Genomic DNA, 17,940 nt, shown 5'->3' with positions numbered 1-17,940 from the left:
TAGGTATCGATTCTTTTTCCCTTATCCCTCACACAGTCACACATCACACTATTTTACTATTTAACTCTTGGTTCTTTTTTGTTCCTTACTTAAATTATTTGAAGTTACCGCTATTTAAAATTCAGTTAAGATAAATATTTTAAAACGTTAACATTTTAAAATATTAAATTTCAATATTTTATAACTTTTTTTTGTAAATGAATTATAACAGAGAATTTCCAAATTAATTAAAAAAGAAAATAAAATAAAGCCCTATTAATTTAACCTAAAAAACAATTTTATTTTGTTTAATGTCAATTAGAAACATTTTAGTTTATGAAATAAGGGGTGCAAAATAACCTGGCACCGACAGTGCACACAACAGACTTTCAAATATGAAGAATGAAACTCCAGTTCCTGTTCATGTGCCCTGAGAGCATATAACTTCAGAAGAATTCTTGAAGGTCCCTAAAGGATGTTGTCTTCTAAGTATGGCATGGAGGCAGATGACCAATCCATTTCATGGTATTTTGTAAATGTGTGAAATGAAATCACTTTTAATCTTTCCTTTTATATTCAAGGTCATTCAGAGTTTTTAGGATAAGGAAATGGAATCTTTACATTTCAGAGAACACTAATTGTTTAACATCTTTTATGAACAGTCATTCACAAACTAGTTTGTGAATTTTTCTTTCTTGATTCATCATCTTTAATGATGAGTGAAGTTCAGTTTTTCAAGGTTGCGATAACACCCAACTTTTGTTGTGAATGACAAAATGAGTTGCCATGGAGATATCTTTTCTTATAAAATGGCTGAAGATGTTTCTACATTTTTGATTTTGCTAATTAAACATTCAAAAACAGAAGTTGGTTATGTGCTTCGATTTCTAGTGTCAAGTGAAATTCTGGATGATGGTTATTTAGGAAACAAACAAAATAAGTTATGCCCTTTTCAGGTATGTTTCCAAACAACAAATATATTACATCATCTACACATCACTACTATATGTACTGTATGTTTTTAAGGTGGATTGATAAAGGTTTCTTCTCAAATTTTTCTATGCATAAATTAGCAATAAGAGGTGATAATAGAGAGCTCATTGCTAAATCAGATTTCTGGATACGTACAGATGTTTGTAAATGACTTTAGGTGTTAAATGAATTTCATCATCAGTGTACAACCACTATCCTGCTTCCTACAGATGAAATTGCTTGAAAAAAGTTTCATGTTTGGTGTACAGAGCTGGACTCCCAGATTATTTAATCCACATTCCATCCATAGCACCCATGGACAATAGATTTACCCCTTTTGTTGGTGTGATTCAGATAAAGAAAAATAATAACACACAAGGGAGCCAAAACTATGCTGAGCAGGCCTTGACACAACCAGATCAAAATGTTCTCGAAATGTCAAGAGCAACAGCTTACCTTTCTAATCTTTCTGTGACACTTGTCCAGAGGTGGCTAGGAAGTAGTTGGCTATTAATAACTTATCGTCTTCATATTTTGGACAGGAGTAACTAGGTTATTAAGAATCGTATGATGACTTTCCGGCAAAAGACCACAGGAGACAAGTAGTGTATGCAATTTTTAGTGTGAAAGGAGATGATTTACCTTGGTCATCTACACAAGAACCAGAAGAGAAGAATGATGACAGAAGGTTAGTTTTGTTATGTGGCATTACAGTGGTACCATCTGAATGAAAATGAGGGGGAAACATAGATGACCTTTGTAACAGAATATAAAGCATGACTGCCATTTGTACAAATGTCAAGTTTTGTCAACTCACCCTTTCAAAATCAGAATTCAATTTGTTAATGGTTGTTTTTCAGTTCTTGCATGCTTCACTATAGAGAAAGAATCAAGCTGAAATTCTTATTTTCAAGACATATGCAATATGCTGAATTTGTTCTTTGACTATATTAGTACATTTTTTGTCAAAGCATGATTTAGTAAGCAGAAATTTTGACTGGAGTGAGGAATGCAGACTATCATTCCAGCAAGAATGATAGTCTGCATTCAAATAGAAAGAACTCAAACAGAGCAGGTGTTGAGTTTGGATTAGAAGTGGAAAGAATTATATGACTGTGACAATGGAAAGGAAGAACAGAAGTCCTACATGGAAAGAGATAGAAGAAAAGATGTCAAAAATGGAGAAAGGAAGCCTTAAGCTAGAGAAAGCCACACATTGTTGTAGTATCAAAGTACACAAGGTAATGTGTGCTAAGAGAAAGGAATCTGTAAGCAAGGAAACATGCATAAGATTATGGTTTCAGTTACTGAGAGGAGGAGGAGGCCCTATACAGTATACCTGGAAGATCTGGTTTAGAAAAAAACATGAGAGGTGTCAGCAGAATGGAAATTGTAAACAGTCCATCTACCAACATTATCTGGTTGGTAGGTTTAATGCTTCATGTAACTGAATTACTGAAAATTAAACTTCAGGAATAAGAACTGTATGAGGGAAGAGTGATTTTCAAAAGCTGGAAGATATGGACGAATGTTAAAAAATGAAGAAGGAAGCCTGCACAAACAAGATGTCCCAAATAGAGCATTCTCCAGCACAGAATATTAGATTGTGTGTGTGTGTGTGTGTGTGTGTGTGTGTGTGTGTGTGTGTGTGTGTGTGTGTGTGTGTGTGTGTGTGTGTGTGTGTGTGTGTGTGTGTGTGTATGCTTTGTATTTTCCTCTCATTAGTAACCCTACTAGGAGGTAATTTATTTCCTACATGTTCCATTGCATACAGTGCATATATTATATATAGCCACAAAATAACCAATTAGTATTTAGATCTATATTTTTGTATAAATATTCATATTTGCATTTATATTTTTCAAATTACTCATACTTTTCATATGTTAACATCCATTCTTTCTTTTAAGGTTACACGGTGATCAGCATTCATATTTACGAATTTAGACACAAAACACACGTGTTGAAATTATTATTTTACTAATTATTAATAAAATAACACTTGAAGTTTCGACTCCTGTATTGAGGTCATCATCAGAAGGATACATGTGTATAGGGAACCAAGCTACATGCTCTTTTAACTCTATACTGGTAAATTAAATCTATGCTGTTAATTAATCTTTTTCTTAGCCTGACCTCTAGCGATAATTAAATAAAATAAAATAAAAATTGAAAAAAAAAATTATAATTAATAAATAAAATAAATAAAAAACTACAATAAACTCTGCTAAAGCCCTCATGTACTAAGATTCTTCTGGATTTGTACAGTTCAAATTGTTATACTATGATTTTCTTCAGGACTTGTACAGTTCAAGTTGCTATGGAATGTTAAGGGAAAAAAAAAAAAAAAACACTTCACCAACTTCTTGTTTCAATTTTTATTTTATTTTATTTAATTATCGCTAGAGGTCAGGCTAAGAAAAAGATTAATTAACAGCGTAGATTTAATTTACTTTACCAGCATAGAGTACAAGAGCATGTAGCTTGGTTCCCTATACACATGTATCCTTCTGATGATGACCTCAATACAGGGATCGAAACATCAAGTGTTATTTTATTAATAATTAGTAAAATAATCATTTCAACACGTGTTTTGTGTATATGTAAATATATGTAAATATGAATGTTAACATCCATATTTACATATATTTACACTATACAATCCAACCATTATATTAGAATAAAATGATTGCAAGTTGATCCTATTGACAAAATTAAATAATTTAGAATAATACTTATGGATAAGTCTCTGTTTTGACAATACTACTTGTCTCCTGAAGTGATGATGTGTCATATTAGAGGCATCTGGATGAAGTCCAGCAGCTGAAAGTCATAGAAGTGATCAACAGTCTGTTAATGATGTGGAAAACAAATGCAAAATGGCCATTCCAGGGATGGAATCTATTTAGATCAGTGGTTCTTAAACTGGGCGCTGGCAGTGCTGTGAATGCTGAGGGGGATGAATGTTGAATGCTGTTTAAATTTTTAAGTTTTTTTTCCTCCACGCAACATACGAAATGAGTTTGTTGAAGTTAATTTGTGTCTATTGTTACTCCTAGGTATTTTAACTTACTGGCTACCTCTAGAACTTCTCCATTTAGGAAGACCATCATAAGTTGCTGTAACTGTTTGCATGAGCTATAAGGAACTTTTAGACTTGGTGCTAATAAAAGTAACTTTCTTCTCATGCACCCACTCTTTAATTTTTAAAAGTTTTTCACTAGCCATTACTTCTAGCTGCAAGCCATCGTATCCCCAAATAATGTTATCTCATCATCAGTAAAAGCTATGACTTTGGTTTCAGTAGTGAAAAAAAGTCTTTTTTTCACATCGATTCATCCTGGATATTCCAGAAACCTGGTCCACAGCAAAAATCTTGCAGATAACCTCATTTTAATTTCTTTCATTAATTACAGTTGTGGTTAAGTCTCGGTTGCTATTCTGTCTGTGAAATAATTTTTTTAATATAGAGAAGGTTTTCTGGACATCTGAAATCTCCTAATTGAGTCATTATGGCTGGCTACCATGTAGCAGCATTGAAGACATCTTGTACATCGAGTAAGATAATAGCATGTCATATTTTGCGGTAGGCTGTCTTGTGTGAACTTTTTAACCTCTATAATAGCATTTACTCTCCTTGATTGAGGTCTAAATATATAGTTATTGCTGCTTAACAGGTTCTTTGAATAGATAAAGTGCATTATTCAGTTTATCAGATTTTTCTAGTACATTTATGAGACTAACTGGTTTGTTTTTACTAATTTTGTCAGATGCTTCTTTTCATGGTTTAATTATCGGTATAATTTTACAGCATTTCCATAATAAGGGTAATCATCCTTTCTTGTCGAGGTATTCGTTGTAAATTGTTGTTAGAAATTCGGGGAAATTCTAGAACATTCTGAAGAGTATGTCACTAGTTATTGTAAAATCGAGTTGTTTGTGCCATTGTAAATATATTATTACAGTTGTATTAATCCCTTATTCAAACTTTTCTTCGATATTTCTCTTTACTTGTCCTAACTTTAACTTAGTTTATTCTACTTATTATACAGTAGTAACTCCGAGATCTTAATACGTTGCTTGATGTAGTCTCTTAATTTTAATCCTCTCATTCAACTTTAATCCCCCCTTTGTCTCAAGGCCGCAATTATGCTTCCTCACGTGCACAAAACTTTAGAACTAAGAAATTGCCTCTAGCTGGAGCCAATTTCTTTGTCTGAACTACTGGTGTTTTTCTAAATAGAATTCTAAAAATTTATTTGTTTATATCTACTGCGCCATCAGATTTTGTAGAAAGAAATTGAATATCTTTCCAAAGAAAAACACTCAGTAAGGCACGGACTTTCCTCTCTTATACTTATTACTAAATCCAGCAATGCAAAATTAACTAAATTACTCATTTTCAGTCATGGCTACTTAACACTCTAGGTCACACAGATTCGATTTTTATGAGCAGTGCATTGGTATGCAGGAATCAGGCAAATTATTTGACAAACAAAACAATTTATTCTTGCTAATTGAATGTACATTAAAAGTTAACACTAAACACACAATTATCTCAGGCTCTATACTTCTACAGTGATATATGCTTGGAATCATAAGTATTCTTCCTAGTTTAACAATTCTCTCTTACACAATGTGTCTAAGGTAATGATTTAGCTATCACTTAGTCATGCACAGAACAAACTTACACATGCTAAACAATAGACATGCTTAGCTAATAAACAATATTAAGTATATTAAGGTTTCACCTTACATTAATTCTATCCTGTCTCCACAACTAAACAAGTTAAATCAATGATTAGCTAAATGCCTTCAGTCCTCAAACATTATTAAAATACCTTAGAAAACCTTAGAATAGTCACAATTTCTACCTCTAGTAAAATACAATATATTAGACCTTACTTTGCATATAATCGTCTAGTTCACACTAATAGATTCTTGAAATCACTATCCACTGTTACATATCTTGGCTACACACACACACGGGTACTTTTTTTCCGAGCTTGATGAGGTCACTCCTTATTTCTGAGATCGTCAGGAAACTTTGTGGATGTAAATCCGGAACTGACTTTCTTCAATACTCAAACGAGTCATCTCGCACTTCGGGCATCTGTTGGCTGGAACGTAGGTCACTGACCTTGAATTGGTATGACATCCTCAAACATCGATACGACCTTTGTTTCTATGTGGCATCTCCCAGAAGACGATTGGCCTCTCTTAGGGCTTACAAAAATCCGACGATGACGACGAACCACCTTCCAACGATGAATACCAAGACTGCTCTCCCTTTTGCCCTCAATGTCTCCCCATTTTATATCTCTCCATCAACCTTGGATCCTGTACGATTTTATTCCCTTGGGTGTTTCATGGGTTTTCACCCAGCACCCCTTTAGATCGCAGCGTTAAGGCGGGAAACCACGTACATACTTGACCTTCACGATAGTGATTGCCTTAGATCATATCTTAATCGGTCTGAGATATATCTTTGTTTTAACGATCTTTTGTTACAATTTAATTTTAACTTAACTGACTTTCTTTGTTCTTTGTTATTATATAATAATTTGGCAGTTACATGATTTAACAGTTCACTCTAAGATATTTCCATATTACATAAACACTAAAGAAAATGCTAATTAAGCACAAGTATTTTGTATGGATTTTCATTTTCCAGTAAAATCGGTATATAAGGATTTTTGTACAAAAATCCCTCTATACAAGATTTTACATTATCTTGTCCTCTCCAAGTTTTTTTCTTTTTTTGGATCCATTGATCTTAATATTCATTCGATTCCACTGGATGTAAATTCCCCATCATTAGGAGTATCTATATCTGTTTCCATTCTGTCTGTATATTTTGTGAATTTCTTCATCTGTTGATTGGGCATCATTAGGAATAAATTTGTTTATCATAATAGTTGCAGTTTCTGCTAAGTTTTTAGTATAAGAGCCATCTGTTTTTTTTTGTTGTTGTTTTTTTAATATTTGATAATATGGATGTTATTAACATTTGATAATATGCTTGCTGCTAATTTATATATACAGTTCAAGGTCTCAATGCAGTTGAAACAGTACAAAATTTTTTCCATGATTCTGTTTTCATGTTTGTAATTTTGAATTGATAGCTTAGAAATATATACACGTTTGCACAAGAATAATGTTTAATTTGCCAAATATTTCGGTCTGAATATTACAGACCACCTTCGGTGGCTACATAGGAATAGTTTTAAAAAACAAAGTGGAATATGAACAATTGATCATTCACACATAGAACGAGCCACGTGATGTCATATCACTAAGTATTAGAAGAGTAAACATTTTTAAAGTCATAATTAAAGATATTAAATCAGAAATTCATATAATAATCTTAAATAACATTAGACTGATATAAAAAATAAAAAATAAATAAAAATAATTAATGTGTTATCCTGATTAAACTTTCCCAAATTTTTGATATAGATATACAGTCATTACGATTCAAATTAGGACATTAAAAGTTGTCACAAGTATCATTAAAAAAAAATAAAAAAAAAAAATTGAATTGATAGCTGTATTTGGCTCAATAATAATTCTGTCATCTACTCTGCCTTAAACCCTGATTGCTAGGTTCTTTGATGAGTGCATTAACACATTTTTCTTAAGACTGTTAGTTTGTCATTTCACCAAGGCACTGATTTTATGCCATCAATATTTAGCCTCTTGAGTATTCTGAGCGTTTGGTCACAGGATTTTTTCAGATATGATGAAAGCTTGGAAACAAGGATGTCTATATCTGCTTGTGCTGATGCCCAGATGGCAAAGTTCTTGTATAGGTTAAGCTGCTATTCACTGATGACAGTAAAGTGATGTTCTGAGATTAGGCTCGCAAATTCTCCTTTCAATGCATTTACAAATGCATCTAGGTTGGTTTTTTTTCATAATGTACTTAAAATTACTGCATTGTTTTGACTCGTGTATTCCATTTAAATTTTTGTTGCTAATGATGAAACTTAATTTGTGATAATCAGAATAATTTTCTTCTTCCTCACATCTCCATTCATAAACAAGGATAAAATAGCATCATTTGCTGAGAAGTCAATAAAGCTGCTTCCTCTGGTATTTTCAAATGATGGGGTAATATTGTTGTCATTTAGTATGTGTCTGTTGCTAAAAACTGTTCCAAAATTTATACCTCTATCGTTTATGCTCTCGTTAAACCATAAAATAGAATGGGTGTTGCTATTCATTGGAAGAATTAAGCAGTTATTGATAGTAAAATCCACAATGTTGCCCAATTTTACTAAGTTGTATTTTATGCCACGATGATAGTCTAGATCAGGCATGGGCAACCTTTCCTAGTTCGGGGGCCAAATTATCATTCTGTCTCCGAGTCACGGGCCGGACCAAATTATTAAATAAAATAAATTAATAGTAAATGAATTAAAACAAGTTGCTACTTAATATTTCATTTATTTATAATATAATGAATGACATAACAATTTAATGTGAAGATTGGCCTTGTACTTCAACTACAAGACTATCAATATTGACGTTAATATTACTTAAGGATAATCGCATAGAATTTCCAAGGTTTTCGAACGTTATTCTTGTTCGAATTTTTGATTTATTGTATTTCATCCTCGAAAAAACTGTTCATACATATATGTGCTGCCAAAGAGACAAATGATTTTTCTTGAAAAGGCGTGTAAATTTGTATATTTTTCTCCCACCAAATTAAATTTATAAAAATCCGTCAAAGCAATGTTGTTAAATTGTGATTTTAGCACAAAATCCGCCTGAAGCTCAATAAGTTCCATCTGTAAGTTTTCTTGCACATTATTTACATCAGCATCCATCGGACGAGCAAATATAGCGAATGTGGAGTCTTTGTTTTTGAAGTTGGCAAACCTTGTATCAAATTGCTCTATTAGTGCCTTCAGTTCATCTCCATAACAATTATAAGGGATATTTTTATGAGTTGCTAGAGTAGGAAAATGATAAAAAATTTTAGCTCTTATCTGACTTTCCAACAATCTTAGTTTATTACAAAAAGCTTTGACATGTCCATGCAGTTCATGAACCAACTGTCCTTGTTTTTGCAATTTAAGATTCAGTTCGTTTAGGTATCCGGTGACATCTACAAGGAATGCTAATCACACACCCACTCATCATCTTTTACTTGGTCAACTGTATTTCCTTTTATGTCCATAAAATCTGCAATGTCTTGTCTCAGATCATAAAATCGTTTTAACATTTTACCTTTACTCAACCACCTCACTTCACAATAATCCGAAAATAGGTCTGCCAAATGCTCCTTAAATTGGCAGTGATTAAGTGCACGTAACTTAATAAAGTTAATACTGGCTACTACAACTTCCATAACATTTGTGAATTTAATCGATTTTGCACACAGATTTTGTTGGTGGATAATGCAGTGAAAATTTGTTAAATTTTCTGGATGGATCTGTAGTTCTATTGCTCTTTCAGGAACTATTCCAATAAATCCCTTCTGTGCACCAACCATTGCAGGGGGCTCCATTAGTGCATATGCCAGATAGTGAACTCCATTTAAGCCCAAATCTCTTGAAGACTGTATTGATTGTTACAAATATATCTTCACCGGTAGCTGTTCCTTTTAACGCCAAAGTGCCAATAATTCTTCTGTGATGTTGAAATCCACATCAACTCCTCGAATAAATATTGCTAGTTGTGCTGTATCGAAGGCATCGGTGCTGTCATCTGAAGCAATCTAGCAATCTTCTCTTTTAAACTTTTTTTGACATCATCAGCCATAATTTCTATCCATCGGACAACAGTACATCTCGACAAATGAATATTCTCAAAGTCTTTTTTCTTTTCAGGACATATTATACTTGCAACATCCAGCAGACATTCTTTGATAAATTCTCCTTCACCAAATGACTTAGAATGCTTAGCAATTCTTTCGCTTACCACAAAGCTGGTTTTGACAATGCTGTGGTGCTGCATTCTTTGTTTGTTGAACATTTGCTGCTGGGTATCCAAGTTTTTCTTCAACTTCTGTATTTCATCTTTTCGTAGCTGTCCATCAATTTTTGGGTGATCCGCATGTCTTGAAGTAAAGTGTCTCTTCAAGTTGTATTCTTTGTTGACAGATACTGATATTCGTTGCACAGCAAACATACAGGCAAACCTTTATTCAGAATAAAATAATAACCCTCTGTCCAGTTGTCTTGAAATTGACGATTCTCTGCATCTACTTTTCCTTTTTTTGCAATAACCCTGACATTGTCCCAAATTTATAAGCGATATTCAGAACTGTCAAACAAAACTGCCTTCTACACCGCAGGCACCGAACAGAACATAACATCAATGCAGGCACCAAACAGAACATAACATCAATGTAGGCACTGAACAAAGCACAACACCAACGCAAGTACCGAACTGACACGTTGTAACATGTTCACACACGCCGCTAATCAAAGTGAGAAAGAGACCTTGGTTGGAGAAAACATGATGTGTTTTGCACAAGTCATATGACGTCAGCTTAATGTGAGTTAGTAGAATACACCATGTTTTTCCCACCATGAATCAGACAAACTTCACTGAAATAGATTAGGGCTAGATCAAAAGAAGTAGAGGGCCAGGGGTTGCCCATATGTGGTCTAGATACATACTCACAGCAAAACTTTTGATTACACAATATGTAATTTCGAGAATAACCAAGTCTTCATTACTGTACTGAAAAATTAATATTGCTTCAACTTCAGGGTTGACTATGAGTACTTCAATTATCTTTCTTTCTGATCCTTTGAAAAATATTTTATAATTAGTTGGAAAGCCATATATTTTGTTCTTGATGTTATAAGATTCTTGTATTAATACTAATCCTTCATTTTTTCGGTTTATGAATTCTGTTAAGTTATTTGCAGACTTGCAAAGTAGTGCTGTTTCTGCTAACTTTAAGCAGTCTTTGTTTAGTGCCATGTGTTTGGAGTCATTTTTTGGTTTTAACATGCTTATTATGATTTTAACAGTTTATATACAGTTCACCTCATACTCATTTCATGGGCACTTGCTGAGCTTGTGTTCCTTAGAACAGACCGGGAAAGTAGTCTTATCCCCTCCCTACAATCTTGTGTACAGTGGTAGAACTTGAGCAGTTAAAGCACCTTAGAACATTTATGGTCTGCACAATGACAAATTCTCCACAACATTTTAACACCAGTTTTCAGCAATTTCATACTTAACATTGGATCAACTTCAATAATTAAATTTCTCTTGTTTATTTTATTTTTCATGATAAATATTTGAGTAATTTTTGTATCCCCAATGAAGAGCTCTGTATTCTGCAAGCATGCTAGACATTTTTGTTTTTAGAGAAACTTGTGCTATAGTTCTATACAATATATACACGAAAACACAAGGTAAAAGTATTATATATTAAATATACTGCCATTTTCAGTTTCAGTCTGAAATTATTTTCAGACTGAAATATATGGCAGTATATTTAATAAGTAACACTTTTACCTTGTGTTTTCATGTATATATTGAATACTGAGTCAATTGCAATATTCATATCAATATCACTGGGAATATCTTATATAATCAGCCTAGGAAGATTGTTTGTCTTTTCTTTAGTTTTGACTAAGACTCCTCCACTTCTTAATACTTTTCATTTTTATACTATTCCAATAAATCCCTTCTGTGCACCAACCATTGCAGGGGGCTCCATTAGTGCATATGCCAGATAGTGAACTCCATTTAAGCCCAAATCTCTTGAAGACTGTATTGATTGTTACAAATATATCTTCACCGGTAGCTGTTCCTTTTAACGCCAAAGTGCCAATAATTCTTATGATTTGAAAGAAGGTTTAACGCTAAAAGAAATTCATTCAAAGTTCATAAAAGTTTATGGGCATTCTTCTCCTTCGTTTTCAACAATTAAGAAATGGGCTGCCGAGTTTAAATGTGGCTGTACCAGCCTTGAAGATGATCCATGCGAGGGACGTCCAAAAAGTGTAACAACACCAGAAATCATTGATCTGTGCATGATACGATATTGGATGACCGGCGAGTCAAAGTGCATGAAATTGCTGAGATTATAGGCATTTCAAAAGAATGTGTAGGATATAATTTGCATGAAGAATTGCAAATGAAAAAGTTTCGCGCACAATGGGTGCCACACTTGCTCACAGCAGATCAAAAACGCACTCGCATGAAATCTCTGAACAGTGTTTGGAGCATTTTAACAAGAATAAAACTGATTTTGTGCATCGATTTGTTACCATCGATTCACCATTACACACCAGAATCCAAACAGTCAAAACAGTGGACAGAAGCCAGTTGTTCAGCACCAAAGAAGACAAAGTCGGTTCCATCAGCAGGAAAAGTCATGGCATCGGTGTTTTGTTTTGCTAAAGGTATTTTGCTTATTAATTAGCTAGAAAAGGGTAAAACAATAACAGGGAAATATTATTCCGATCTTTTAACCAGACTAGATGAAAAAATTCATGAGAAAAGACCCGGTTTGCAGAAGAAAAAAATGATCTTTCATCAGGACAGTGAACCTGCCCACAAAAGGTGTTTTGGCAATGGGAAAATTAAGGGATCTGCAATATGAATTGTTGGAACATCCACCCTATTCCCCAGATTTGGCTCCCTCTGACTTCTATCTCTTCCCAAAACTAAAACTCTTCCTCGCTGGTCAGCATTTTTCTTCAAATCAAGAGGTGATTGCAGCTGTAGAGGAATATTTTGTAGATCTTACTGAGAACCACAACAGGGACAGGATAATGGCACTGGAACATCGCTGGAATAAATGTATTAGTCTTAAGGGAGATTATGTTGAAAAATAAAAATAATTTTGCAATTATAAATTTATTTTTTCATTGTTAGGCAGAGAACTTTTCAGCCCACCCTCGTATAATATCTGCCTGTGTTGTTGGTTTTTCATCTTGCAACCAGTCAAACTGGCCAGGAGGACACAGTCAATTTAATCACATCCATATTCTCTGCCCAAAACTGGAGAAGTGAACAAATGGCATCAATAGCAAAAGTATATGAAAAATAAAGATGTGAGAAATGAACTTGGGATTGTTAACATTCAAAAATGAATAAATAAACCTAATCTAAGAAGGTATGTTCACTTAAGCAGAATGGATGATGAATAATTAGCAATTTCAGAACAAAAAAAAAAAAAAGGTTGGAAAAAGATACAGAGAGAGAGAGAAAGTTAAGCAGTGAGTACATTAGACGGCTGAAATGTAAGAGCTAGTCAAATCAGGATGTATAGGATGGGGTTCCATCCAGTACATTCTGATTTGACAACTAAGACTAGTCTTAGTTGTCAAATCTGAAATCCACATTCTGTCCAGACAACTAAGACTAGTCTGAGATATTGGTCACAAGATATTAACTGTGCTAGGCATTCATAATTATAGTCTACCTCCTTGAGAATATATACTAGAATATGACGAGGATGATAATCATCTCCTTTCTTCCATCTCTTTCCTACTGAATAATAATGCAAGACCAAGTTCTTCACTTGCAGGAGCATGTATACTTTAAGTTTAATTTTACATGTTCTATGTTACTCCTTGTGATTCCATTGAATTGGCTATGAGAAGACAGAAAATTTTGCTATAAAGTTTTTGTGAGTTTGCATTTTAGTATTACTGTCATGCTTTAACTTACATTTCTGTATTCTCATAACCACTTTTCAGCATCAGAGATACCAAAAATATACACAAATCCATTAAAATATGATAATTTTTACAATAAAAATAATCTCTTTCAGCCTATAATGGAAAAGAAAAAACACTAATCTGAAAATTGCAGATATTTAGGAATTTAACCACCCAGATGATGGTAGATGAAATATATCATTCATAATACATTTTGCACCCATGTAATTTCATTGGAATTTTAATTTTGTACACTTCACAATCATGTTATGGTTGATTGTGTTCCTTTAACCACACAATCAACCATAACATGATTTTATATACATTCATAATTTAAAAAATTACTTATTATATATCCTTCTATTATATCAAATTCTAAATGTTTTATGAGATGCAGTATTTCTCTTTGTCTATTAAGTGGACAGTAACTATACTATTATGAAAATCTAAATGCAGTTAAATGTGTTAAGGAGAGCATTTAACTTACAAAAGATGATGATTTATCTTTACTGTGGGCTAATTTTCCTGGGCGTGGTGGTGGCGGTAGTTTTCTTGAACTTTTTTTGTTTTTAGATGCATAATTAGAATCCCTTACTTTACCTTCTTTCTTCAGTCTTTTATTCCTTTCTCTTTCATCCTTCTCAAGAGATTCTTTTTGTTTTCTCATTATCACTATGCTCTGAAAAACAAAAAATTATTAGTCTTCTTATATATATTTTTACTCTTTTATGAAATACGGTGAACAAAAAAAAAAGAAGACACAACTAAATCTAACACTTTTTATTACACAGTCAAAATATAATCAACATCAAAAGAATTAACAGGAATGACTGGAAAAGGATGCTAGTAGGGTGTAATGAGCATAATTTTGAAAATTTAAATGATTACTGAGGATTCCTATATGGTAAGCAAGTTATAAAATAAAATAAGAGCACCAAGAGAGTCTTACAAATAAATAAATACATATGCAAGACTGATTCATTATACTCAAACATGGCAAGTGGTTAATGAGTTGAATGCATTGCCAGAGTGAGTGGTGAGTGCTCCAACACTGAATGTATTAAGGCAAGGTATGATAGTTATTGTGGTCTGTGAGTATTCAATCTCCTGTGATGAGTCTTCAGGCTCCATAGAGGCTTGGAAGTAATACTAATACTAAAATACTATCATCAAGGCATTTGATAGAATTTGGCATCAAGAACTTCTTTTCTTGAGTCATTTCCTGCATGTATAATGGCAGAAAGTGATCCCTCTTCAAATTTTCCTATTAATCTGTTATTTCAATCAACCTCTTCTTCATATATATAAATAACCTGCTTGTACTAACTTCAAACCCTGTTTGAAAATAAAAAAAGTGCTGATGATATAGCACTTTCCAATCATCCTCCTATTCATATGAAAACCTGGTAGGGTTCAAACATCTCAAGCTTTGAGATCATCTACAATAAGTATCCTAAATATTGATCTCCACATCATTCTCCAATGGGGTAATAACAACCTAGTCAATTTCAATGATTAAAAAAGTTGGGTTTTTTTTGAGGAAAAAAAAACAAAAAAACTCAGTTCTTCTCTCTTTACCTTTGATAATACTCAACTTAACAATCAAAACTGCTTTTCAGAATGACTTGTATTCTTAGCCTTTCCAGCATAATCACATTATTTCTATAGCATCCACAGGCTCCAAAAACTTGGCATCCTTTTTTGCTCAATATATTACCTTTTATCTGTTCAGTTACTTACTTGGAACAAATCCCAAATACTGCTCTCATATTTGTAATGGTGCACCTAAAACCTCTTTAAAAATTCTTGATGCTGTTCAGAAGAGAGCAGCTTGAGTGACTAATAATCTCTCTCTCTCTCTCGCACGCACGCACACAGTCCCTTCACCCATTAATCATGCTTCTATTGCTTATGTGTTTACCATACATGTATGCAGTAGTGCATTAATGTGTTTTAAAGGTTATTTCTAGCTAATTTCATTCACAAGATGCACACACACAAATTAGAATTCAGTACATAATTATTAATGCAAAGTATTATAATAAAGTATAAATACTATGTGAGAAAACAGGGGGGGTTGAATTTTGCAGTTCAACCTTCTGTATGAAATTATCAAGAGATGAAAGAACAGTGTCTTCTTTCTTCTTCTTTAAAAACCAGGCAAATAACAGAAAAGTCCAAAACAAAATAGATGTATTTCACTTTGGACTTTTAAGACGATGAGGTATTAGAATCCATTCTCCAATTGCTTTGTACCTTGACAATGACATTAAAAATGTTTTTATCTGCATTATCCTGAAACATACATTATGGAATCATTACATTCAAGTTGAGTATTATATTAAAAGAGAAACTTTTCTGGTCAAGATAATTTTAATACTTGCTGCAATGCAAAAATCAACTCTGAAAACTTCCAAAGTGGCAGGGCACATTATGTATCTGGTATAGTAGGTAATTATCAAATAAGTACCAGATAGTTTTTTTTTTTTTTTATAATTATCATTTTTATACCACCCCAGTGCACAACCACTAAAAATTATGAAAGTGTACGAATACAAAATACAGCACATCAGTGTTCAATAGTAAGGAATAGGTGACATGCGAGTAACATATGCATGGTAATTAAAAGTTTTAGAACTCAAATTTTCATAATAATTTGCATAAGTCTGGATTTATGTAAGTCAGGGAGTGCTTGTATATTGTTTATTACATATGTGATATTTATTTGTGATATATATATATATATATATATATAATATATATCTTCAATATAATCATATAATAATATATAATATATATTTTCAATATAAATTGGTAGGCCAGTTTGAAAGTTACAATGGACCAGATTTGGTCGATGTGCCACAGGTTGGGCATAGCTGTACTATAGGATTGCATATCATTACATAGTATATCCCCAACCGAGGCTGCAGATTTAAATCCTGCCAGAGGTATAGATGTTTCTGAATATCTTCGAATGGGAGATTAATTTCATCACCTGCTGTGAGATCACTGCCCTACTCACTGGAAGCCTTCATGAAATAGCTTGAATAAGTTTTGCATTTGATCACTAGAGTAGGCTTCCAAATTATGTAAAACATATATAAAAATAATAAAATAAACATTTTTACTCAATAAAAGCTAAATAAAAATAATGAAAATAAAAAACTTTGCTTATGCATGGTGCAAATGTGCTATAGACTTACAACCTTCATGGGTGGGAAAGACATAAAATGTGTGTATTCTCAGAACAGTTTGTTGTGCAAGATGAAAAACCTGAATTTCCAGGAGGAAAATCCCTACCATCTCCATATGAAAATTAACAACTTATCTTCAGCTGAAAGGAGCTTAGAGGTTCTTGGCATCCTAAGTGGGATTTGAATTTACACTTTTCAACCAAGGACATCACTGTTACTGAGTGTTTTTGCCTACTTTGGACAGAGTGGTAAATCAGTAAATCTGCCTTCAAGAACACAAAAATCGCATTCATGATCATCTGCATGGCAAGTCAGGACTGGAAGACGATGCTGTGGATACTCCTTCACATAAGATTAAATGGAAGAAGACATCAATATTACACAGAAGTCACTATAGGTCTGGCAGATCTATAGAGACTTTTAGAATCCGTATCGTTTATGAAGCACTCCCCAGCCTCGGCAAGCATGGTTGATTAATTTGCCAAAGATCTGAGAGAGAGTCATTCAGAAACCAGATAGCCTGACTTCTCCAAATTCAAATCATAATCTTCAGTTATGATTTGAATTGTTGCAATTAAAATTTACACTCTGAAGATGGTGGGTAGAAAACCAGTGAAATATTACTAGGGTCAAAAAATTCATTTTTTCCTCTCTTGTTTATACCATGAAGCACTATTATCAATAATCAACAACACCTAAGCCATTCTATGCATTAATTAATCTATTAATTTTATCTACTACTGTTATTTTACTGAAAAATCTATGACTTTCAAAAATTCTTCGATCCAGAATAAAGTTCAGTTAAACTTAGGTTTATGATATCATTTGGTTTCTGAAACAAATGCAGCTAATTCAGTCACATCTTTGAGAAGGGAAGAACAATCTTAAGTATATGCTAACCAACTGAAATGCAAGTACACATTTAAATAAAAATAACAGAATGAAACACTTGAATTAGAATTTTAAATGTATGAATTTTCACCCACATATCAAGAGCATCTTCAGTATGAATTCCAAAATAAACAAGAACAAATAATGTAACAAAGACTCAACAATGAGAGTCTGTCAGTCATACATGAATAAAGCAGAGTAACAACAACAACAACACACTCCTTGTTAAGCTAAGCAACGGACAAATTTCCCTCTTTCGC

General features: G+C 33.1%; 1 protein-coding gene across 5 annotated transcripts in view; it reads right to left on the bottom strand.

The window, feature by feature from the left end:
* The window catches only part of LOC150100806 (DNA (cytosine-5)-methyltransferase 3A-like), a 745,691-nt gene that overhangs the window by 415,032 nt on the left and 312,719 nt on the right, over positions 1-17,940 (bottom strand). For all 5 annotated transcript variants that reach the window (XM_090401182.1, XM_090401184.1, XM_090401186.1 and 2 more), the window contains one exon: positions 14,083-14,274. In XM_090401182.1, the coding sequence (XP_090257308.1) occupies positions 14,083-14,274 (192 nt within the window). The remainder of the gene's footprint in view (positions 1-14,082; positions 14,275-17,940) is intronic.

The sequence above is a fragment of the Typopeltis vanoorti genome, chromosome 12, assembly GCF_054136105.1.
Source record: "Typopeltis vanoorti isolate ZY-2024b chromosome 12, IOZ_Tvanoo_1.0, whole genome shotgun sequence".
Lineage (NCBI taxonomy): Eukaryota > Metazoa > Arthropoda > Arachnida > Uropygi > Thelyphonidae > Typopeltis > Typopeltis vanoorti.
The sequence above is the reverse complement of the archived record's forward strand: the minus strand, read 5'-3'. Positions and strand labels throughout refer to the sequence as shown.